At 51.4% G+C, this 23,715-nt stretch overlaps 2 protein-coding genes and 4 pseudogenes across 2 annotated transcripts; all 6 read left to right on the top strand.

Annotated features, from left to right (window-relative positions):
- The first annotated feature begins 2,092 nt into the window (after nucleotides 1-2,092).
- On the top strand, nucleotides 2,093-2,422 carry LOC136372126 (feather keratin Cos2-2-like). Its single transcript, XM_066336595.1, has one exon. It carries the CDS (start codon nucleotides 2,093-2,095, stop codon nucleotides 2,420-2,422), a length of 330 nt encoding a protein of 109 aa, XP_066192692.1.
- A 1,577-nt stretch (nucleotides 2,423-3,999) lies between these two features.
- On the top strand, nucleotides 4,000-4,785 carry LOC136372143 (feather keratin Cos2-2-like; annotated as a pseudogene).
- Nucleotides 4,786-7,548: 2,763 nt separating this feature from the next.
- Nucleotides 7,549-8,321, top strand: LOC136372068 (feather keratin Cos2-2-like; annotated as a pseudogene).
- A 3,020-nt stretch (nucleotides 8,322-11,341) lies between these two features.
- Nucleotides 11,342-12,218, top strand: LOC136372060 (feather keratin Cos2-2-like; annotated as a pseudogene).
- Nucleotides 12,219-14,855: 2,637 nt separating this feature from the next.
- Nucleotides 14,856-15,612, top strand: LOC136372385 (feather keratin Cos2-2-like; annotated as a pseudogene).
- A 6,065-nt stretch (nucleotides 15,613-21,677) lies between these two features.
- LOC136372127 (feather keratin Cos2-2-like) lies at nucleotides 21,678-22,007 on the top strand. The gene has a single exon (XM_066336596.1). It carries the CDS (start codon nucleotides 21,678-21,680, stop codon nucleotides 22,005-22,007), a length of 330 nt encoding a protein of 109 aa, XP_066192693.1.
- The last annotated feature ends 1,708 nt before the right edge of the window (nucleotides 22,008-23,715 follow it).

Raw genomic sequence — 23,715 nt, forward strand, 5'->3', positions numbered from 1 at the left:
GGCTCAGGACACAGGCCAGTGTGGTTACAGGACTGCCCCATACCCACAGAGCCACCAGGACACGGTGACCTCCAAGCTTCTCCATTAGGCAGGAGCAATGAGCCTGGGAAAGAGCTGAGTGCCCCCAGGCTGCCTGGAGGTGACAGCAAAGGGATGGCCTGGGTTTGGGATTGTCCTGGGGAGATGGGAGTGCCATGGCCCTCTCCAGCTTCCTGCAGAGGAGCCCCTGGGGGCTGAGTGTGTGTGGGTGGCTGGCACTGCTGGGCAGGGAAGTCCCTACGGGGCTTGCAATGGCTGGGCTGAGTGGTCAGCTCAGGCACAGCTGTGGGCACACACACAGGGCCACTGACACATTGCCAGCCTGCCCAGCTGTACCCAGACAGGACCCCAGACGCACAGAGCCCAGCACACGGGCACAGGCACACGGGCATGGGGCTTGCACACAAGCGCCCTGCCCTGAGCACAGCCAGCCCCGTGTAGGCCACAGGCTCTCCGGGGGCTGTTGGCACGGGTGCAGAAACCCAGGGATGTGCAGACACTGGCACACACTGGGGCATGGCCCCAGGGCCCCCAGGCACTTCCTGGCACGTTATTGTGGGGGAGCACATGGGGCAGAGGCCATAGGAAGGGATGTGACCGAGGGGATGCCGGGGAGTGTTGGCATGCACCCCGTACCCCCTGCAGGTATTGCCATATAGGGAAAGGTCTTAGACTCAGCCCTTGCATTTCTTATCAGGTAAAGGACCCAGAAACATCTTTGCTGTCCTGTCAGTACTTGGCTCAGTGGCAGTACAGAGGCATGGATTGGGCTTAGTCAGTGTAACTCAAAGCCTGTTGCCGATTTCATTGGGCCAAGGGCCAAAGGGCCCACCTGAATTGTCGAGTATTAAAGAGAGAGAACAAAGAGGCTCAGCACATTTTCAGGCTGTTGCAGCATGTGCGTGGGACCTGTCCCTCTGCTGTGCTCGGCTTTGCTGTAGTTTTTGTATTATTTTCTTTCCTCACTGAAAACTTTTGGCTTTTTCAAGACACACTTGATCATGCCATCTCACTAATTAATGTATTCTGTTTTTCTGCAAGTGCTGGAGCCTCAGAGGTATTGGGAACTCCAATAGGGGGGCTCCTAGCCAGAGCAGGTTCAGGTCAATCCAAGCAGGACAGAAGCTCAGACAGCAGTGCTGCAAGAGTTTCATGGACAGCGAAGGCCGAGAAGGAGGGCAAAGAGGTTTTCCCTGGAAGGTTAGGCATATGGGAGAGCTGATGAGCCAACGACAGGATGGTTGGGAGAAGATGGGGCCCTTCCAGGCAGCAGAAACCAAAATGATCCAAAGGAACGCCTCAGGCTGGCATCACCTACATCCTTGAGATCCCTTCTGCACTTAGTTCATGACTCTTACCCACACTGACACATCCTTGCCCCCAGGTTACGTGGAATCTCACATACCAGCTCTCAGAAGAAGTGTCCGCGAGGGAATGGGAAGGATGGAGGCCAGGAAATGCAAAGTCATTGTGGAGGGAAAAACCAACTCATGCCATGCCGTTCCCAGAGATGTTTCCGTTCATTTGGGATCATGCGGGAACATCGTCACTTATGGGGAATGGATGCAGGGCCCTGAGGCACTGTGGGGCCAGGATAAAAGGCAGCCTAACTGCTGGCTCTCTCAAGCACTCCTGTCACCTCCTGCTCCTTGGCAACCAGGTGAGTTGGAACCACCTTTCTCCTCCATGCTCTCTAGGACAGCACTGAGCTTTGCAGCCCTTGTTCCTGCTCCTTGTACTTCTGGGAGTGGTGTTCTGCAATGGTGCTGCTGTGGGCAGAGGGGAGACGGTGTGTTCTGGCCAGAGGCTGAGGCTGCGCTCAGGTGCTGACTTCCATCCAGGTTAGGCAGGAGCGCGGCTGGGCCTGGCTGAGCTCAGAAGCAGCGTGCTGGGCTCAGGCAAAGGATGCCCAGTTTGGGGCTGCAGAGCCTGGAGCTGTGCAGGCAGCAGGGGCCTTGTCTGGCTGGGGGTGCCTTGCGGGCTGTGTCTCAGGTGTGCGTGTGCTCTGCTTCCTCCCTGCCCTCTGTGCCAGGTGCAGCGCCAGGCTCCAGCCATGTCCTGCCCAGAGAAGTGCCAGCAGTGCCAGCCCTGTGACCCTTGCTGCCGGCCCTGCGGCCCCTGCCCGCTGGCCAGCAGCTGCAATGAGTGCTGTGTCAGGCAGTGCCAGAGCTCCCACGTCGTCATTGAGCCGCCTGCTGTGCTGGTGACCCTGCCCGGCCCCGTCCTCAGCTCCTTCCCACAGAACACTGCCGTGGGATCCTCCACCTCTGCTGCTGTGGGCAGCATCCTCAGCACTGAGGGAGTGCCCATCAGCTCTGGGGGCTTTGACATCTCCTGCATCACCAACTGCTATGGTGGCAGCAGATGTTGTCGTCCCTGCTAAAGATGCTGATGCCAACATCCTGCGGACACAACCTCCAAGACCTCAGATCATGGTACTGGAATGAAGATGGAACTTTAAGACACTGCATTTAGAGCTTCAGATTGCTGTTTCCTTCTTCTCCTGCTCTCTTTTTCTCTTCCCTTCTTTTCCTGTCGCCACCACTCAGTGGCAGCCTAGTGGGACCCATTGGCCTCGTTCCCTCCACAGGCCGGGACTTCAAACATCGCTGGGGAATCTCAGTAGCTGCTTGTGGTGCTCCCTGTGAGCCTCCTCCTTTTCTTCTTCTGTCTCAATAAAGTTGCTTTTGCATTCAAAGTGCGGCCTGTGATTCCACCTTCTTTCTACAACAACACTTCCAGACTGCTCATAGGAAAATGGGGGAGACAGCGCAGCATTGAAATCCCTGCAGTGCAATTTTCTTTGTTCCCTTTCCCATGGAGAAGACAGAGACGTCCCTGCCTGTGAGAGTGGTGAGGCATTGGAATATCTTGCCTAGAATGATTTTGGGTGCCTCAAGCCTGGAAATGTGCAAGACCAGGTTGGACAGAGCTTTGAGCAAGCTGCTTGAGTGGGTAGCATTAGTGCCCGTCTCTTGAGGGCGGGAGGAGTGGAAAGAAATGGCCTTGAAGTTGCCTTCCAGCCCAAGCCACTCCTAATGAAGTCTGCTTGGACAGAGGCCTCAGCAGTGTGCCAGATGTGCTCCGTGTTGGGCGGGGCTGAGTCCCCTTTGGACACAGCTGGAGCTGACTGAGTCAGACGTGGCGGGAGCCGCTCTACCCTTCTCACAGAGCCCGTTCCTGCAGCCTTACTTAGACGGTTTCCCTTTGTGAGCAACCAGCAGACATGAGGAAGGCCTGCTTCCTGGCAAGTGGCCAGCCCTTGCTTCCTGAGGGAAGCTGGCCATGAATTATTTTCTTTGCCAGTGTACCTGTGCGTGCATAACCTTTTGGTTTTGCTTTAACAAACTGCCTTCTATCATGCTTCAAGTTGTTCTCTGTTTCATTTGACCTTGTCTTCCCACCAGAGAAAGGGGGTAGATAGGGCAGCTTGCTGGGCACCATCCACCCTGCCAAGGTGTGCTGAGCACAGCTGGTAATCCAGCCCAGGGCCAGAGCAGGAAGGAGCTGGAGAAGCGGGCAAGGACTGTTGACCAAAGGAGATGTATTAGAGGGGAAGCGAGAGCACAAGGAAGACCTTATATCCCCAACCCATTCCCAAAATGGGCTGGGAACACAGGCTGCACGTGAAAAGCCATGGCATGTCACAGAGAGATGAGGGAGAGATGGGCAGGTACACAGGAAGAACGAGAGTGATGCCCTGAGTACTTGGCCACCAACAAACCCACAGGAATGACACAGGTTCACGTCATGTGCCTGCAAGGAATGCCACCAGACCGTGATGCGAGCCTCCTGCCTACTCCGATGTCCTTATATCCTGCAAATTCTTGGGCCTCTCATCCTGGCCCCAGAAGAATTCTTCATATAGGAATGCACACGACAGTAAGCAGGAAATAGAGACCGCAGTGCAGGAAACCAGGACACAGCCCCTACCATTAGCTGGGCTGGTGCACATTTGGCATGAGCTGGTCACAAAATTGTTGCTTCCACAAAGGTGCCTCTGGGCCTGAGGCAGTGCAGGGCTGCTATAAAAGGCAGCCCAAGTCTCTGCTCCCTCATTCACTTCTATCATCTCCTTCTCTTCAGGAATCAGGTGAGTGGGAAGCCTCTTCTACTCCTCCTGCCCCTGCTACTTCAGCAGCAGCTCTTTCCTGGCTGCAGGTCTCAGCTGAGAGGGGTTGAGTCATAGCACAGAGCTGGGGCCTACTTGTGCTGGTAGAGGGCAGGGGAGAGAAGGTCTTGCGCAGCCAGAGAAAGAGAGGCTGGGACTTGGCAGAGGTGGCTGCTGGGCTTTGAGCTGGGCAGTGCAATGAGGGCCAGGAGGTGCCTTGGCTGCAGGGTGATTGGGTGCAGTGCTGCTTCTCACGTGTCCTCACTTTCTGCTTCTCCCTGCCCTCTGTGCCAGGTGCACCTGTGAGCCCCAGCCATGTCCTGCTGCAAGCCCTGTGACCCTTGCTGCCAGCCCTGCGGCCCCTGCCCGCTGGCCAGCAGCTGCAATGAGTGCTGTGTCAGGCAGTGCCAGAGCTCCCACGTCGTCATTGAGCCGCCTGCTGTGCTGGTGACCCTGCCCGGCCCCGTCCTCAGCTCCTTCCCACAGAACACTGCCGTGGGATCCTCCACCTCTGCTGCTGTGGGCAACATCCTCAGCTGCGGCGGAGTGCCCATCAGCTCTGGGGGCTTTGACATCTCCTGCATCACCAACTGCTACGGCAGCAGATGCTGTCCCCCCTGCTAAATCTGCTGGCAACCTCCTCAGGCGAGAACGTCCACAACCTCTGAATAACCTCAGAATGTGGAGCAGCACTGAACATGGATCTTTGCCACAACGCATCTGTGCCCTTGCTTTCCTCTTGCTTTTCTCCAGTGTCTTCCCTTCTCTTCCTTTCCTGTCAGCACCACCCAATTCCAGCCTACTGGGACCTCTTGGCTTCCCTCCATCCCTCTGCAGGCCAGGCACATGGACACCCTCACTGCACCCCAGTGCCTGCTCCCAGCGTTCCCTTTGAGCCACCTCCTTTTTCTTCCTTCGACTCAATAAAGTTGTTTTGCATCCAAACCTGGGCCCCCCGCTTTCTCTTTCCTTGTGTGGGAACTCTTCCAGTCAGCTCAGGGCAAGAGCTGGAGGAAGCCGTGGGTTGTCACTTCCAGGTGGTTTTGACTTTGGACTTTTTCTGTTGAAGATTACAAATACATCCCTTGCTTCCCCAAAATAGTGAGCATCAGGAGAAGATGATGGCAAAAGGTCACCTGAGAGGGAATGGGAAACAGCAGTGCCTGGGGATGGTCCACAACCTCCTCTCTTCCAACACGTGCCTCACATTAGCCTTTTCTCCAGCTTCCAGCCGGTCAGCCAGGGCTGAGGGGCTTCAGAGGATCAACTAAGCACCAGGGCAGAACCAAAGCCATCTTCCCACTGTGTTGGAGGCTGCCACTCTTTCCCCTTCTGGGTGCGGGAGAGGAGAAACTCTCCCATCTTCTGGCTTCCCCCTCCCAGACACGGTCAAACACTGTTCTCCACGTGCCTCGTTCTCTTTGAGAGCAGCATTTCGCACCTCTCCTGGCTCAGGAGAAAGGCCGGTACCTTCATAATCTCAGAACCTGGTGATGTAATCCAGACCAAAATTTGGAACATTCAGTTTGCCTTTCTTGATTTTCTTTCCTTTTTCTAATCTCACTCATCCCTTCCCTTCCTTTCCTCTCTCCATGGCCCAATGCCAGCTTGTCTGGTCTGTCGGCTCCCACTCCCTTCCTCCCTCTGTCCTGCAGTCCACACTGCTGGACACGCCCACTGCATCTTTGTGGTTACTTCTGCTGCTCTCTTTGAGAATCAGCAGCTTTTCATCTTTAAATTCAATTAGGTTAATTTCTATCCACTCTTGGGCTTCTCTTTTCTTATTCATCTCTGAAAACTCATCCAGTCACTTCAGGACAAAGTTGGAAAAGCAGAAAGTGGGACTCACTTTTACGGATTTTCATTGTGCCCTTTCCCTTGGGGCTGACAAAGACACCCATGACAGTGAGGTTTACAATGCACTGGAAAGAATTGCACAGAGAAGTTTCTTTGCGTTCCTGGATGTGTTAAGGCAAGGTCACTCAGGACTTTGAGCCACTTGATTTTTTGAGTGCCGTCCTTGCCCATATTTGGGGGGGGGGGGGGGGGGGGGGGCTAAGTGTCACAAACAAAAAAAAATTTTTTCTGTCCCTTTGATCTCAGGTTTTTGAGTCAATACAGTCAGGCAGGTGGAACAACCATGGTGATAAGGCAAAGAGTAAATTTATTTCCTTGCTTCTCTGCACAAGGCAGGCCAAGGAAATGCTAGGCTACAGATGCACCAGTGAGAACTTTGTCCCACTTAGGCTCAGGCCTTGCTGGCAGAGCTTCTCTTTACACCAGTGCTATGATGTCTCTGTGCTTTTTGTGATCTCTGCGCTTTGATCTTCTCTCTCCCAGAACAGGGAGTTCAGCATGTCTGTGACAGGGTCACCAAGTCTCTCCAAACACCGCCCTTGTCTCTACACAGACATTTTACTTCTCCAAACACAGGATGAAACAGCAGTAGCTATCCTTTTTGGGGTTTCCCACACTGATACCCTTAGGCTTTGGCTTTCTCATCTGCCAGGTCACTTGAGTAAATGTACAATCATCCTCCTGATTCTCCTGCATTTAACCCTTTCCTACAAACCCAACCCATTCCTAATGAAATCCACTTTCCCAGGGACATCAGCAGTGTGACAAATGTGCTCTGTGTTGGGCAGAGCTGAGTCCCCTTAGGACAGAGTGGACTGAGTCAGACACGGTGGGAGACACTGGACTCTTCTCACAGAGCTCATTCCTGCAGCCTTTGGCTCCAGCTAACAAACCTTGCAACTCTAACACAAGGGAGACGATGCATCACAGTGTGAAACAAAATTTCAAGAGCAAAGAATTATGGGAGTTTTGCTTTAGCAAACAGCCTTTGGTAAGCCTCAATTTTTTACATATATTTTTTTCTTTCCTGTCTAAATCAGAAGAGGGAGCAAGAGCATGCCTGGAAGGTACTGGCCATCCAACCAGGGTCAGCCCACCACAGCTGGTAGTAACAACCAAGGGTACTAGGTAAGAACATGTGGTGAGAAAGACCAGCATGTGGCTGGAGAAGTGGCCCTGGGGAGGTAGGACATCTCTTTTCTGTGAGAAGTGTCCTTGCTGTGGCTCCTGCAGAGAAACAAAACCCAACACAAGGAAAGAGCAGGAACGTTATGGAGCAACCAGTATGGACTGTTGACCAGAGACCGACCCAGTCAAGAGGATTCAAGACACATCCAGTGCTCTTATGGGACGTCACCAGACCATGACCCAAGCACCTTCTCACTCCTGACAAGTTCATACCCTAGAAATTCTTGGGCCTCTCATCCAGGCTGTAACCCATGTCTACACATAGGAATGTACAGGCAGCAACCAAGAAATGAAAAAAATGTAGGAAACCAGTACACAGCCCCTACCATTAGCTGGGATGGTGCATATTTGACATGAGCTGGTCTGAAAATTATGACTTCCACTAAGGTGCCTCATGGCCTGAGGCAGTGAAAGACTGCTATAAAAGGCAGCCCAAGTCTCTGCTCCCTCATCCACTTGTCTCACCTCCTTCTCTTCAGGAATCAGGTGAGTGAGAAGCCTCGTCTCCTACTACTCCTGCTGCTGCTTCAAGACCAAATCTTTCGTGGCTGTGGGCCTCAGCTGAGAGGGGCTCTTGTAGCAGAGGGCAGGGGGTTGCATCACCTGGGAGAGGGCAGGAGAGAGAAGGTCTTGTGCAACCAGAGAAAGAGAGGCTGGGACTTGGCAGAGGTGGCTGCTGGGCTTTGAGCTGGGCAGTGCAATGTGGGCCAGGAGGTGCCTTGGCTGCAGGGTGATTGGGTGCAGTGCTGCTTCTCACGTGTCCTCACTTTCTGCTTCTCCCTGCCCTTTGTGCCAGGTGCACCTGTGAGCCCCAGCCATGTCCTGCTGCAAGCCCTGTGACCCTTGCTGCCAGCCCTGCGGCCCCTGCCCGCTGGCCAGCAGCTGCAATGAGTGCTGTGTCAGGCAGTGCCAGAGCTCCCACGTTGTCATTGAGCCGCCTGCTGTGCTGGTGACCCTGCCCGGCCCCGTCCTCAGCTCCTTCCCACAGAACACTGCCGTGGGATCCTCCACCTCTGCTGCTGTGGGCAGCATCCTCAGCAGTGAGGGAGTGCCCATCAGCTCTGGGGGCTTTGACATCTCCTGCATCACCAACTGCTATGGCAGCAGATGTTGTCGTCCCTGCTAAAGATGCTGAGGCCAACCTTCTTGAGCAAGAACATCCAAGAAATCAGAACTTGGTGCTGGAATAATGACAGAATTTTGGGACATTGAATTTACACTTTTCCACTATTAGTTCCTTCTTCTGCTCCCTCCTTTCTCTTCCCTTCCTTTCCTGGCACCACCACCCAGTGCCAGCCTAGTGGGATCATCTGCCCACTCCTTTCCTCCCTCTAACTGCCAGCCTGGCAGATGGACACCCCCACTCCATCTTTGTGGGTTGTCCTGTTGCTGTCTCTGATGTACCCACTTTTTTCCTATAGATTCAATAAAGTAGTTTTGCATTTATTCCGGAGCCTGTGATTCGTCCTTCATTCTGCAAGAACTCTTCCATCCTCCTCAAGGGTATGATGGAAAAGCAGGGAGTGTGACTCACTGCTATGGATTTTCCTTGTGCCCTTTCCCTTGGAGCTGACAAAGACATCCCTGACAGTGAGAGTGATGAGGCAGTGGAACAAGTTGCCTGGAGACAATGAGATTTCTCATAGCTGGAAATCTTCTACGCAAGGTTGCTCAGCACTTTGAGCCAGTTGGTTTGGTGGATGCAGTCAAAGCTTATTTTGTGTGGTAGCTGTGGGTTTGAAAATGAAATTAAAATGTTATTTATATTCCCTTCCATCACAAGTGTTTGCATCGACACAGTTGTGCAGCTGGAACAACCACAAAACCATGGTGGAAAGGAAAAGATGAAATCGATTGCCATATCTCACTCAATGGAGGAGGTTGAAGCAATGCTTGGGCAGAGATGCACAAGTGGGGACATTGTCCCCCTTAGGCTCTGCCCTTGCTGGCAGGGCTCCTCTTTGCACCAGTGCTCAAGTATGTCTGTGACAGGGCCACCAAGTCTCTCTGAACACTGGCGGGTTTTCTACACAGATTCTGCTTCTTCAAACACAGGATAAAAGAGCAGGAGGCATCCTTTATGTGTTTTTGGACACAGCAGGAGCTGACTCTGTCAGAAGTGTTCGAGGGTGGTGGAATGATGTCCCAGAGCCTGTTCCTGAAGTCTTCTGCCCCAGCTGCCAAATTTCACCACCTTACAGAAGAGGGAAGGTCCATTCATAACTGTGTAAAAAACAATTGCATGAATAAACTTTTTAACAGCCACACAGTGGTCCAGGCTTAAGACAGGGATGAATGTAACTTGCAGTAACCCAAACAAAAATTATATTAGTAGTCCCTCAGTAAAGAGGGAATTTAACTGACCTCCCCCTTGATGGAGGAGCTGTGGTATTGGCCTTTTGGTCCTGAATGACGTGCTGCTGCTTTCCTGGGCCTCGTTGCTGGGAACACCTTTTCCAGAGGATCTGCAAGTCCTGGAGCTTGAACACTAAAAAGAGTCCACAGCTCTTTCACTAACCCTGTGTCACCTCGAACATCTATCCCACATCTCAGAGCAAGGCACCATCTGTACCCTGATCCCTTCAGTTCCATCCCCTCATTTGTTTTAAGGTCTTGGCCCCTGCCTCACTCCACAGCAGTCTGAGTGGTACAATTGGCCTGGGCAGGAAGAGACTGTGTTCCATCCCAGTGGAGAAGTGGAGGAGATAAGGTCTGATGTGTATGTCTCAGAGACGCAGAGCTGTATGCCCCTGGAGCCAGCCAAGGCTTGTGGCTGTGTTGGTGTGCCTGAGATGCAGTTCATGTTCCCCACAGCAGCCCTGGCAGGGCTGTGCGCTGCACTGGGAGTTACAAAGGTGCTGGTAACACTGCAGTCCTGTGGCTCCTGCTGAGCAGTGCTCACACAGCACCAGCACTGTCTCTCCAACATTCCCTTCCCCATCAGGAGCTGGGGAAGTTAGGGGCAAGATCCTGGGAGTGGATCAGACAGTTGTCCCAAATTGAGTGGAAGGGATATTTCATGCCATATACCAGGAGGTCAGACACAATAGCTAAGGAAAGGAGAAACAAGGGTGGGCATTGTGGGCTCGATACTGAGCTTGAGAAGAGCTAGCTCTTCTCAAGGGATACTTTTCAACAGTTTTTTGGGTTTGGTTTTTCCCCCAAAACAACCCTGTGTAAACAATGCTCTTTTCCAATAACAGCAGATGCTGTTTCCTACTTCTGTTACTTAGCCAATGGGAGAGGTACCAGTTCTGTAGACCAATGGCATGTCTTCTTAGGGCACCATGTTTAACAGGGCCAAATGAAGTGTAAATAAAGCCTTCTAATTTCTACTGCCTTCTGACTGGGGTGGGGGTAAGCATCTTTATTTCGTGTCCATTGCTACAGGCATTTGTTATTTGCAACGTTTGCCTTCAACTAACACCACTATATTTGCTCAAGCTCCGCTTCCTGGGAAGTGGCAAGACAGAATTTCCTGATTGGAGTGATCTTCTGATGCTCTGATGAAGAGCATAAAAAGTGGGAGCTTTTTCCACTTTACAACTGCATGCACAATCTTTTGATGGTTTTAGTGAATATTCCAATCCTTATATTCATGTTGTTTTTCTTCTTATTTTCTCTTCCTTGTTCACTTCAGAAGGGAGAGTGATAGATTGTCTGGAGGGTACTGGCCATCCAGCCAAGGTCAACCCAGCACAGCTGGTAGTAACAACCAAGGAGTCTTGGTAAGAACATGTCGTGGGAATGACCAGCATCTGGCTGGGGAAGGGGCCCTAGGGAGGTAGGACAGCAATTTCTGGGGCAAGTGTCCTTGCTGTGGCTCCTGGAGAGAAACAAAACCCAACACAAGGAAAGTGCAGGGATGAGGTGGAGCAACAAGTATGGACTGTTGACCGAAGGCTGGCCCAGTCGAGAGGATTCAAGACACACCACGTGTAGTCATGGAATGGCACCAGACAATGATACAAGCACTCTGGCTGTACAGATGAGTTCATTTCCCAAAAATTCTTGGGCCTCTAATCCCAGCTATAACCCAAGACTTCATATAGGAATGCAAATGGCAGAAGCCAGGAAATGAGAAGACAGCCATGCAGAAAAATGGTACACTGCCCCTGCCATTAGCTGGGATGCTGCATATTTGACATGAGCTGGTCTGAAAATTATGACTTCCACTAAGGTGCCTCTGGGCCTGAGGCAGTGCAGGGCTGCTATAAAAGGCAGCCCAAGTCTCTGCTCCCTCATCCACTTGTCTCACCTCCTTCTCTTCAGGAATCAGGTGAGTGGAAAGCCTCATCTCCTGCTGCTCCTGCTGCTTCAAGAGCAGCTCTTTCCTGGCTTTAGGTCTCAGTTTAAAGGGGCTGTCATAGTGCAGGGCTTGGAGCTACATGTGCTGGGAAAGGACAGGGGAGAGAAGGTCTTGTGCAGCCAGAGAAAGAGAGGCTGGGACTTGGCAGAGGTGGCTGCTGGGCTTTGAGCTGGGCAGTGCAATGTGGGCCAGGAGGTGCCTTGGCTGCAGGGTGATTGGGTGCAGTGCTGCTTCTCACGTGTCCTCACTTTCTGCTTCTCCCTGCCCTCTGTGCCAGGTGCACCTGTGAGCCCCAGCCATGTCCTGCTGCAAGCCCTGTGACCCTTGCTGCCAGCCCTGCGGCCCCTGCCCGCTGGCCAGCAGCTGCAATGAGTGCTGTGTCAGGCAGTGCCAGAGCTCCCACGTCGTCATTGAGCCGCCTGCTGTGCTGGTGACCCTGCCCGGCCCCGTCCTCAGCTCCTTCCCACAGAACACTGCCGTGGGATCCTCCACCTCTGCTGCTGTGGGCAACATCCTCAGCTGCGGCGGAGTGCCCATCAGCTCTGGGGGCTTTGACATCTCCTGCATCACCAACTGCTATGGCAGCAGATGTTGTCGTCCCTGCTAAAGATGCTGAGGCCAACCTTCTTGAGCAAGAACATCCAAGAAATCAGAACTTGGTGCTGGAATAATGACAGAATTTTGGGACATTGAATTTACACTTTTCCACTATTAGTTCCTTCTTCTGCTCCCTCCTTTCTCTTCCCTTCCTTTCCTGGCACCACCACCCAGTGCCAGCCTAGTGGGATCATCTGCCCACTCCTTTCCTCCCTCTATCTGCCAGCCTGGCAGATGGACACCCCCACTCCATCTTTGTGGGTTGTCCTGTTGCTGTCTCTGATGTACCCACTTTTTTCCTATAGATTCAATAAAGTAGTTTTGCATTTATTCCGGAGCCTGTGATTCGTCCTTCATTCTGCGAGAACTCTTCCATCCTCCTCAAGGGTATGATGGAAAAGCAGGGAGTGTGACTCACTGCTATGGATTTTCCTTGTGCCCTTTCCCTTGGAGCTGACAAAGACATCCCTGACAGTGAGAGCCATGAGGCACTGGAATAAGTTGCCTGGAGACAAGGAGGTTTTTCATTTCTGGAAGTGTTCAAGGCAAGGTTGCTCAGCACTTTGAGCCAGTTGGTTTGGTGGGCTCCATTCTTGCCCATTTTTGGTTAGGTGGATGCAGTGGTGCAAAAAAAAAAAGCTTAAGTTCCCTTTCATTCCAAGTTTTTCAGTTGTCACAGTAGAGCAGACGGAACAACCACAATACCATGGTGGAAAAGGTAAAGAGTAAATTTATTTCCTTATCTAACTCCACGGACAGGGATAAATTGACCCTGTGGCAAAGATTCACAAGTTGGAACATTTTCCCCCTTAGGCTCAGTCCTAACTGGCAGAGCTTCTCTTTACACCAGTGCTATGATGTCTCTGTGCTTTTTGTGATCTCTGCGCTTTGATCTTCTCTCTCCCAGAACAGGGAGTTCAGCATGTCTGTGACAGTGTCTCCAAGTCTCTCCAAACACCGCCCTTGTCTCTACACAGACATTGTGCTTCTCCAAACACAGGATGAAACACCAGTAGCCATCCTTTTTGGGGTTTCCCACACTGATACCCTCAGGCTTTGGCTTTCTCAGCCACCAGGTCACCTGAGTACACCTACAGTCATCCTCCTGACTCTCCTGCATTTAACCCTTTCCTCCCAACTCAAACCATTCCTTATGAAATCTGCGTCCGCAGAGGCATCAGCAGTGTGACAAATGTGCTCCGTGTTGGGCAGAGCTGAGTCCCCTTAGGACAGAGCTGGAGCTGAGTCTGTCAAATGTGGTGGGAGACACTGGACTCTTCTCACAGAACCCATTCCTGGGATTTTCTGTCCCAGCTATCAAACATCACCCGTTTTAGGCAAGAGACAATGGCTACCACACTGTGAAAAACAATCAGATGAATGAAAGCTTTTACAGTAGATTGTTATGCATGGTTTTGCTTTAGTCAGCTGCATTATGTCAATCCTCTAGTTGTTTCCCATCTTATTTTCTCTTCCCTACCCCCGTTCAGAAGGGAGAGTCATGGAATGGCTTGCAGGGCACTGGCCACCAGGCTAAGGTCAAACCAACACAGCTGGTAAAAACCACCAAAGATTACGAGTAAGAACAACCTGGCCAGAAAGACCAGCATGTGGTGGGATTTCTCTTTACCCTTCCCCTTCCTTTCTCCTTTCCCTCTCCATTCCTCTTTTTCCATGCCAAGTCTGCAATTTATTAATAAAATGTGAAAGCTTCTTTGGACTCTCTGACTTTGGTCTTTCCTCCCAACCGCCAGCATGTACAAATCCTGGCTGTTTCGTTCCCCTGCCAGTGGGACACCACACCCACTCACCAGCAACACTGCAGCAGAGTGGGATCCATTTAGGATGAAGGCCTGCAGAGGCTGGCAGGATTTCTGGGCTTTCTTCCTGAACATAAAGCAGGAAGTGGAGGGTGGAGGAGGCAGAGGCTACATTTCAGTCCTCTGGACACCTCTCTGTAAGGTCAAAGCAGCACCATTCAGCTGTCCATTGGCTCTGTCTCTCCAGGGCAACCAGTGCCTCTGTGGGACCAAAGGACACGCCAAAGGAGAAACCTTCACATTCAAGCCCCCATGATGCACACATGCACAGAGTGACACACGTGCTTACGAGGGCCTCCCTTGAACCTTACAATCCTGACATTCATAAATGAAAACCATAAAAGAGTGGATCTCTGTTGAAGTGTTGAGGACAACTCTGAGAACTCAAGCACCCTGTGAAGGAACCCAGCCATAGAAATGGTCCTTGACTTCCCGAACGACCCACAGAGAGTGTACAGAAAGACGGTGAGGTCGAAGAGACCAGCCCAATTTTCCTGAGATACTGTAAATATAGCAAGAAGGATAAACCCTCCCAGGGAAGTGCATCTGACTGAAAAAAAGTGACTGCCATAGAGTGATGGGGAAGAAGAAGAAAAAAGATCTTTCCACTTCCCTCAAATGTCAGCTCATGTGCATGTGTACAAGAAGAATGCGCATGATGCACTAAAAATCCTGCCACAAAGAAACCAACAGGGATGACAAAGGTGAAAATCACATGCCTACATGGAATGCCACCAGACAATGATCTGAGCACTCAGCTAATTGTGCTAAGCTGTTTACATCCTGGAAATTCTTGTGCCTCTCACCCAGCCCCAACACAAGGCTTTACGTAGGAAATAGGAACATACACAGCAGAAGCCAGAAAATGAAAAGGCAGCAATGCAGGAAACCAGGACAGAACCCCTACCATTTGCTGGGCTGGTGCACATTTGACATGAGCTGGTCACAAAATTGTTGCTTCTGCAAACGTACCTCTGGGCCTGAGGCAAAGCAAGACAGCTATCAAAGGCAGCCCAAGTCTCTGCTCCCTCATTCACTTCTCTCACCTCCTTCTCTTCAGGAATCAGGTGAGTGGAAAGCCTCTCATCCTTTTCAAGGCCAGGTCTGTCCTGGCTGGAGGTCTCACCTGAGGGGGCCTGTAGTAGCCCAGGGCTGGGACCCATGTGTGTTAACAGAGGGTAGGAGAGAGAAGGTCTTGTGCAGCCAGAGAAAGAGAGGCTGGGACTTGGCAGAGGTGGTTGCTGGGCTTTGAGCTGGGCAGTGTAATGAGGGCCAGGAGGTGTCTTGGCTGCAGGGTGATTGGGTGCAGTGCTGCTTCTCACGTGTCCTCACTTTCTGCTTCTCCCTGCCCTTTGTGCCAGGTGCACCTGTGAGCCCCAGCCATGTCCTGCTGCAAGCCCTGTGACCCTTGCTGCCAGCCCTGCGGCCCCTGCCCACTGGCCAGCAGCTGCAATGAGTGCTGTGTCAGGCAGTGCCAGAGCTCCCACGTCGTCATTGAGCCGCCTGCTGTGCTGGTGACCCTGCCCGGCCCCGTCCTCAGCTCCTTCCCACAGAACACTGCCGTGGGATCCTCCACCTCTGCTGCTGTGGGCAACATCCTCAGCTGCGGCGGAGTGCCCATCAGCTCTGGGGGCTTTGACATCTCCTGCATCACCAACTGCTATGGAGGCAGCAGATGTCGTCCCTGCTAAATCTGCTGGCAACATCTTAGGGCATGAACCTCCAAGACCTCAGAACCTGGTGCTGGAATGATGACACAATATTGGGACACTGTATATTGGGCTTCTGACTTTACTTACCTTCTCATGCTCTCTTTTTTCTATTTGCTTCCTTTCCTGTCAGCATCACCCAATGCCAGCCTACTGGGACCTGTCTTCTTCTCTCCCTCCTTCCCTCCATCTGCAGACCAGCACATGGTCATCCCAACTGTACCACACTTGCTGCTCCTGGTGCTCTCTGAGAACCAGCTCCTCTTCTTGTTTAGAGTCAATAAAGTCATTTTGCAACCAAGCCTTGGATTCTGATCCTCTTTCCATCTGTGTCAGCTTTTCTGGTGAGCTCAGGGAAAAAGGCAGAGGAAGCAGAGGTTGGGACTCCTTACAGTGGATTTCACTTTGTGTCTTTTGTCTTGCTGAAAAGGTGGTTCACAAATACATCCCTCACTACACCACTGCAGCTACTGAGGGAGGAAGATGATTCCCAAACCTGGCAGAAAAGGGGGGTGAAAGGCGGTGGGTGGGAATCAGCAATGCCGTGGGACAGCCCACAACCTCCTCTCTGGTGCTGCTCATTCTGTACTTATGGGTTAGATGTTCCTGTTCTGCTTATATGCTGCTTCTCAGTAAATGGTTTATTCCATGTACCCCTTTATAGTTAACTCCCTTTGTTCCTTTCCTTGGTACAGTTGTATGTCAGTCTTGTGTTATGTAATCCTTGCGTCCTGTCCATCACTCTGGGGCCTCTCCCTGTGCCTGGGAAGTTCCAGGTTGAGCCCAGCTTTCCCCTCCTACGGCAACCTGGTTTGTTACCTTGTTTGTCTTTCATGTTCAGAGCCCCTCCCCTGGTTCTCCTGACTGGACCTTGGCTGAACCCATCCCCCTGTACCAGCCCCGACTAAAAGATGCTGCACAAGCCTGCTCCTTGGCACTGCTGAGGCAGGCACCTTGGGCTTCAGCTGTCTCCCCTGGGGACCAATAAACCCAGTTTGGTAAATCCTCAACAGCGTCCCTCTTTCTTTCTCCTGCCATCGTCACCTCGAGCCTGAGGACAAATCAAGTCCCACTGCATCCTGATGGTGATCAAATCACTGGAAGGTACCTCACTTGCCTTGGTGCCAGGGCTGGCTGGGGTGGGAGAACCAGCACACAGCGACACTCCTCTTTTCTGACACCCGCCTCACATTAACTGGTCTGCCCAGCTGCTCTCCACACACACAGGACTGAGGGGCTTCATAGGTTGAGACTGGCATCAGCCACACAGAGGAGCTGATTGGGATCAGCTGTTCTTTGCAGCCCCTTGCAGGTGAATGTACCATGAAGGAAGCTGTGACCCCATGAGGAGCCTGCACCAGAAAACATTCCCAGCAGGAATGTCCACTGCAGTAGAGAGAAGGCCATAGTGAAGCACATCCTGCTGATAGGACTTCTTCCACTTTTGGGGAGATGCTGTGGAGCATTCTGTTCTTGAGCAAGTGCACCCCTTGGAAGTGACCCACTCTTTCCACGGGAATCCTTGAAAGGAAAGAGGCCACATCCTTTTTTGTTGCAATCTTTGAACTGCGGGAAAACTGGATGGAGTTTTCCAGAACCTTTTTCTTTCCAGAGAGAAAAGAGTCCACAGCTTCGCTCATAGCACAGGTTCTCCAGCTCTTTGGTTATCTGTGGCACAATACAGCAGGGTTGCAGCGGCTGCTGGATTGAGATTTGACACTTTCCTCAGGCAGTGCTGGTTCACCTTTCAGACTGGAACCACGATGCATGACGCATCTTTATACAAAACATTCCAATGCCTTTCTGAAGAACCAAAAGAAGGGTGTGGCTCCCTCATCCACTTTATGCTCAGATAATTACACTTTTGGTGAACAGCAACCACCCTCTTCAGTACTGTAGTGGTTTCAAATTTGCCTATTTCTTTTTTCCAAATTATGTGTATTTGTTTGGGTCTCTGCTATAATTAGTTACTCTTTTTCTGCTGTGAGATAGGATTAGGAGAAAAGCAAATCTGGCTCAAAACTTAAAATTGTATATAAACAGGTTTATTAACAAAACAACAAGAGAGAAAAAATTAATAAGAATCAGAATAAAGCCTTGAAAACACTTCTCCTCTTGCCCAACTTCTTTTCCCATCTTATGAACAATGTATACAGACAAAACTTGGGACCTTTTATCAGTTTACCACCTATAAAATAGTATTTCATTAGCACCTTTATGTTGCTGTTAGGGACATGAAAGAACCAGCAGACAGCAGAAAGGTCAGCAGGAAAAGCTCTAAACTTTATTTTTCTGACTCCATCTTGCATACACTTGATGAAAGGGAAAAGGTTGGCTACACAAGTAGCCGCCTCTTCAACCTCATTGGTGAACATCACCATCAATCATTTTTCTCCTCCCAGAGGAGAAATATGTAAACAAAATTGATAAATTCTAAAAATATACATAGTTTTCTTGAAGCTGCGTGAGAATAAAATGCAAACAGTGAAAAGCAGGCAAACTTGGGGCAACACCTTTAGACAGAGAAGTCTCATTTGGTCTGCTATGGAAACTTCCCCACAAGAAAGAAGAGTTCTCTTTTGGCTTTTAATTCTCACAAAAGCAGCTGTCCAGGAATCTGCATTTGTGAAATCCCTCCCATCTCATGCAGCCTTTCCACAGCTGTGTTATGAGTCATATCAAAACTCATGGGTTACTGTTTTTAAAGATGAACAGTTCAAAAGCAAAGGTTTTCTTCATCTCTAGGAACAGAGATCTTTTCTCTTTCTAGGGGCAGATCTTTATCTTCATCTCATCTCTCTCTCTGTTCCAGGTTCTCATAGGATCACAGCTGTTTCAATATTCACAAATACCTTTGCTCAGATCTACAAATTGAATACACATCATCTTCCCAATGCATATTTTCCATGATTCAAAGGGATATTCTAGTACATCACAGTCCATCACCATGACTTACAAAAGAATTTCAGCCTAAATCCAAGGAATCTTCTCATTCTCGTCCATCTAGGCCTCAACTCTTCCTTCTTCACTGACTTTGATGTCTTCATATTGTCTCTCTACATGTTTCCCCTCTGTCCCTTTTCTCTCTTCAGAGACGATTAGCGTTTTGCAAGTTTCATCTGTGCAAGGAAAGAGCTGACTTTCTGCAGAGGGAATGATGATTCTTCCAGACAGTGGCAGAAGGTGGTGCAGCTGCGGGTGGTTGCGGTGCGCTGTGGGGGAAGGCTGGGATCTCCCCGCAGCACGGCCACAGCTGGGGCTTCCCCCTCTTCCTCTGCCTGGAAGCCACTGAGGGGGGCCTGGCCTGGCCCTGCCAGGCCTCCAGGCCACGATGGAGAGGCAGCTTAGTGGGAGGATGTTAACAGCTGCTGGAGGCCAGGATGGGACCCTCTCTCCTCCCCTGCCCCGGCCCGGCAGTCACTGGGTGGGCCCTGACCCAGGGCCCAGCGGGCTCCTTGGGAAGGGGCCTGGCCCCAGACAGGGTCCAGCTGGCTCCTTCCTAACAAGGAGGCAGCCAGGGCCCCTTGTTACCCCTTAGCAGGCGGGAAGAATAGAGAAGTTTTCCCAGGATTCCTCTGATTTTTAACCTGTGTACTCCAGAGGGGCATCCCCATATTTAATTGGTTGATCAGGCTGTCAACATTCAAAGCCAGTCACTAATTGGTTTTTTCCCACAGCTTTCTTCAATCAATTCAAAACCAGTACAAGTAGCCACTGGAGGGGAGGTGCTCTGAGCAGCCAGGGAGGCCCAATGTCCCAAGTCCAACTCCAGCAACTTCATGGTGGTCCCTGAGACTCTGGACTTCTGTCAAATCATGGAGTAGGAAGGACAGTCCAACATTTCTACTTTTCCTGCTCTGATCTAAGATGCTGTTGTCTCTTGACATCATTCACAGCACAGCAATACATAAATGCAATGGGTCAGTCTGTGTATATCTGCGTGTCCATTGCTTTCATTCCATTTATTTCCTCAAAAAAATAAAGCATGAAAGTTAATCGGAGTTCTTAGCACAGCATGGATACAGCAGAGTCATGGCAGATGATGAACCTGAACCATCAGGATCAGATGTATCCCAATGGGAAAAGTGCAATTTTACCAGTCAAATTTGAATTTTCAAATGAAACACCTGTGTCCACGTATTCCAACTGATTTGCCCTTTAATCTCAAAAGTTTCCCACTCTTCTCACATGATTCTGAAGCCACTTTTATACACAATTGTGAGCTCAGCCAAGCATAAGGACAGACCAAAACCATCCTAATAAAATGTTGGAAGCTGCCTCTGTTTCCCTTTCTGGGTACTGGAGAGGAGAAACTCTCCAGTATTGGGGCTTCAATTTCCAAGACAGAGTTAAAAACATTTCTCCAAGTGCCTCATTCTCCTTGACAGCAGTATTTCCCACAGCTCCTGGCTCAGGACACAGGCCAGTGTGGTTACAGGACTGCCCCATACCCACAGAGCCACCAGGACACGGTGACCTCCAAGCTTCTCCATTAGGCAGGAGCAATGAGCCTGGGAAAGAGCTGAGTGCCCCCAGGCTGCCTGGAGGTGACAGCAAAGGGATGGCCTGGGTTTGGGATTGTCCTGGGGAGATGGGAGTGCCATGGCCCTCTCCAGCTTCCTGCAGAGGAGCCCCTGGGGGCTGAGTGTGTGTGGGTGGCTGGCACTGCTGGGCAGGGAAGTCCCTACGGGGCTTGCAATGGCTGGGCTGAGTGGTCAGCTCAGGCACAGCTGTGGGCACACACACAGGGCCACTGACACATTGCCAGCCTGCCCAGCTGTGCCCAGACATGACCCCAGACGCACAGAGCCCAGCACACGGGCACAGGCACACGGGCACAGGGCTTGCACACAAGTGCCCTGCCCTGAGCACAGCCAGCCCCGTGTAGGCCATAGGCTCTCCAGGGGCTGTTGGCACGGGTGCAGAAGCCCAGGGATGTGCAGACACTGGAACACACTGGGGCATGGCCCCAGGGCCCCCAGACACTGCCTGGCACATTATTGTGGGGGAGCACATGGGGCAGAGGCCATAGGAAGGGATGTGACCGAAGGAATGCTGGGGACCTCCCAGCCAAATAAGGTTCAGGGCACTCAAAGCAGGACTGAAGCTCAGGCAGCAAGACTACAGGACCATCAAGGATTGTGGAAGTAGAGGAGTAGGGCAGGGAGGTTTAATTAAAAAGACAAGCCAAATAGGAGAGCTGCTGGGTCATGACCAAAAGACTGGAGGCCCTTCTCATCAGCAGAGATTACAAAATTCTGACAGCATTATAAATCTCAACCAGAATGCCCCAGGCTTGCATCACCTGCCATCCTCGGGATCCCTTCTGCACTTAGTTCATGACTCTTACCCACACTGACACATCCTTGCCCCCAGGAAAACTGGGATCTCCCATACTAGAACTGAGAATAAATGTCTGTGAGGGAATGGGAATGACGTGAGTCAGGAAATGCAGTCATTTTAGAAGGAAACAGCAACTCATGCCATTCCATTTGCAGAGATGTTTCAGTTCATGTGGATCATGCCTGAAATTTGTCACTTTTTTGTCACAGCACAGACTCTTGGCCCTGAGGCACTGTGGGGCCAGGATAAAAGGCAGTCTAACTGCAGGCTATCTCAACCACTCCTGTCACCTCCTCCTCCTTGGGAACTAGGTAAGTTGCAAGCTCCTTTCTACTCCACACACTCTAGGACAGCACTGAGCTTTGCAGCCCTTGTTACTGCTCCTTGTACTTCTGGGAGTGGTGTTCTGCAATGGTGCTGCTGTGGGCAGAGGGGAGACGGTGTGTTCTGGCCAGAGGCTGAGGCTGCGCTCAGGTGCTGACTTCCATCCAGGTTAGGCAGGAGTGCGGCTGGGCCTGGCTGAGCTCAGAAGGAGCGTGCTGGGCTCAGGCAAAGGATGCCCAGTTTGGGGCTGCAGAGCCTGGAGCTGTGCAGGCAGCAGGGGCCTTGTCTGGCTGGGGGTGCCTTGCGGGCTGTGTCTCAGGTGTGCGTGTGCTCTGCTTCCTCCCTGCCCTCTGTGCCAGGTGCAGCGCCAGGCTCCAGCCATGTCCTGCCCAGAGAAGTGCCAGCAGTGCCAGCCCTGTGACCCTTGCTGCCGGCCCTGCGGCCCCTGCCCGCTGGCCAGCAGCTGCAATGAGTGCTGTGTCAGGCAGTGCCAGAGCTCCCACGTCGTCATTGAGCCGCCTGCTGTGCTGGTGACCCTGCCCGGCCCCGTCCTCAGCTCCTTCCCACAGAACACTGCCCTGGGATCCTCCACCTCTGCTGCTGTGGGCAGCATCCTCAGCACTGAGGGAGTGCCCATCAGCTCTGGGGGCTTTGACATCTCCTGCATCACCAACTGCTATGGTGGCAGCAGATGTTGTCGTCCCTGCTAAAGACGCTGATGCCAACATCCTGCAGACACAACCTCCAAAATCTCAGATCATGGTACTGGAATGAAGATGGAATTTTGGTACATCGGATTTACACTTTTTATCTTTAGTTCCTTTTTCCTTCTCCTCTCTTGTCCATTCCATTCCTGTCTCCAGAACTCAGTCCCAACTTACTGAGACCTGTTGCGCACTCTCCCTCCCTCCTTGTATCTGCCAGCCTGGCAAATGAGCACCTCACTGCTTTTTTTGGCTTCTCCTTTTGCTGTCTGTGAGACTACCTCCTTTTCTTCTTTAGACTCAATAAAGTTCTTTTTGCATCAAAACCTTGGCCTCTGATTTGTCCTTCATTTTGTGACAACTCTTCCAGTCTCCTCAGGAGAAAGGTGGGAAAGCAGACAGCAGAACTCATTGCTATGGATTTTTCATGGAGCTGTCAAAGATATCTATGACAGTGAGAGTGATGAGGCACTAGAACAGAGATGATACTTCGCATTCCTTTAATTGCTCAAAGCTCCAGTTCCACAGGACTTTGACCCACTTGGTTTATAGATGTTGCCAGTGTCTGTATTGTAGGGTGGCTGTGGAGCTGGAAGTGAAACAAATATTCTTTATATTCCATTCCATCCCATGTCTTTGAATCAACAGAGTCAGGTACCTGACAGAGATTTTACTTCACCAAACACACAGAGGATATACAGCAGTCACAGAGACAAATGATCACTGCATTAGGTAGGCAAGTGAGACCATTGCCACACCCTTCTTTTGGTTCTTCAGAACGGCATTGGAATGTTTTGTATAAAGATGCGTCATGCATCGTGGTTCCAGTCTGAAAGGTGAACCAGCACTGCCTGAGGAAAGTGTCAAATCTCAATCCAGCAGCCGCTGCAACCCTGCTGTATTGTGCCACAGATAACCAAAGAGCTGGAGAACCTGTGCTATGAGCGAAGCTGTGGACTCTTTTCTCTCTGGAAAGAAAAAGGTTCTGGAAAACTCCATCCAGTTTTCCCGCAGTTCAAAGATTGCAACAAAAAAGGACGTGGCCTCTTTCCTTTCAAGGATTCCCGTGGAAAGAGTGGGTCACTTCCAAGGGGTGCACTTGTTCAAGAACAGAATGCTCCACGGCAGCTCCCCAAAAGTGGAAGAAGTCCTATCAGCAGGATGTGCTCCACTATGGCCTTCTCTCTACTGCAGTGGGCATTCCTGCTGGGAATGTTTTCTGGTGCAGGCTCCTCATGGGGTCACAGCTTCCTTCATGGTACATTCACCTGCAAGGGGCTGCAAAGAACAGCTGATCCCAATCAGCTCCTCTGTGTGGCTGCTGCCAGTCCCAACCTATGAAGCCCCTCAGTCCTGTGTGTGTGGAGAGCAGCTGGGCAGACCAGTTAATGTGAGGCGGGTGTCAGAAAAGAGGAGTGTCGCTGTGTGCTGGTTCTCCCACCCCAGCCAGCCCTGGCACCAAGGCAAGTGAGGTACCTTCCAGTGATTTGATCACCATCAGGATCCAGTGGGACTTGATTTGTCCTCAGGCTCGAGGTGACGATGGCAGGAGAAAGAAAGAGGGATGCTGTTGAGGATTTACCAAACTGGGTTTATTGGTCCCCAGGGGAGACAACTGAAGCCCAAGGTGCCTGCCTCAGCAGTGCCAAGGAGCAGCCTTGTGCAGCATCTTTTAGTCGGGGCTGGTACAGGGGGATGGGTTCAGCCAAGGTCC

This window comes from Sylvia atricapilla, chromosome 27 (assembly GCF_009819655.1).
Source record: "Sylvia atricapilla isolate bSylAtr1 chromosome 27, bSylAtr1.pri, whole genome shotgun sequence".
Lineage (NCBI taxonomy): Eukaryota > Metazoa > Chordata > Aves > Passeriformes > Sylviidae > Sylvia > Sylvia atricapilla.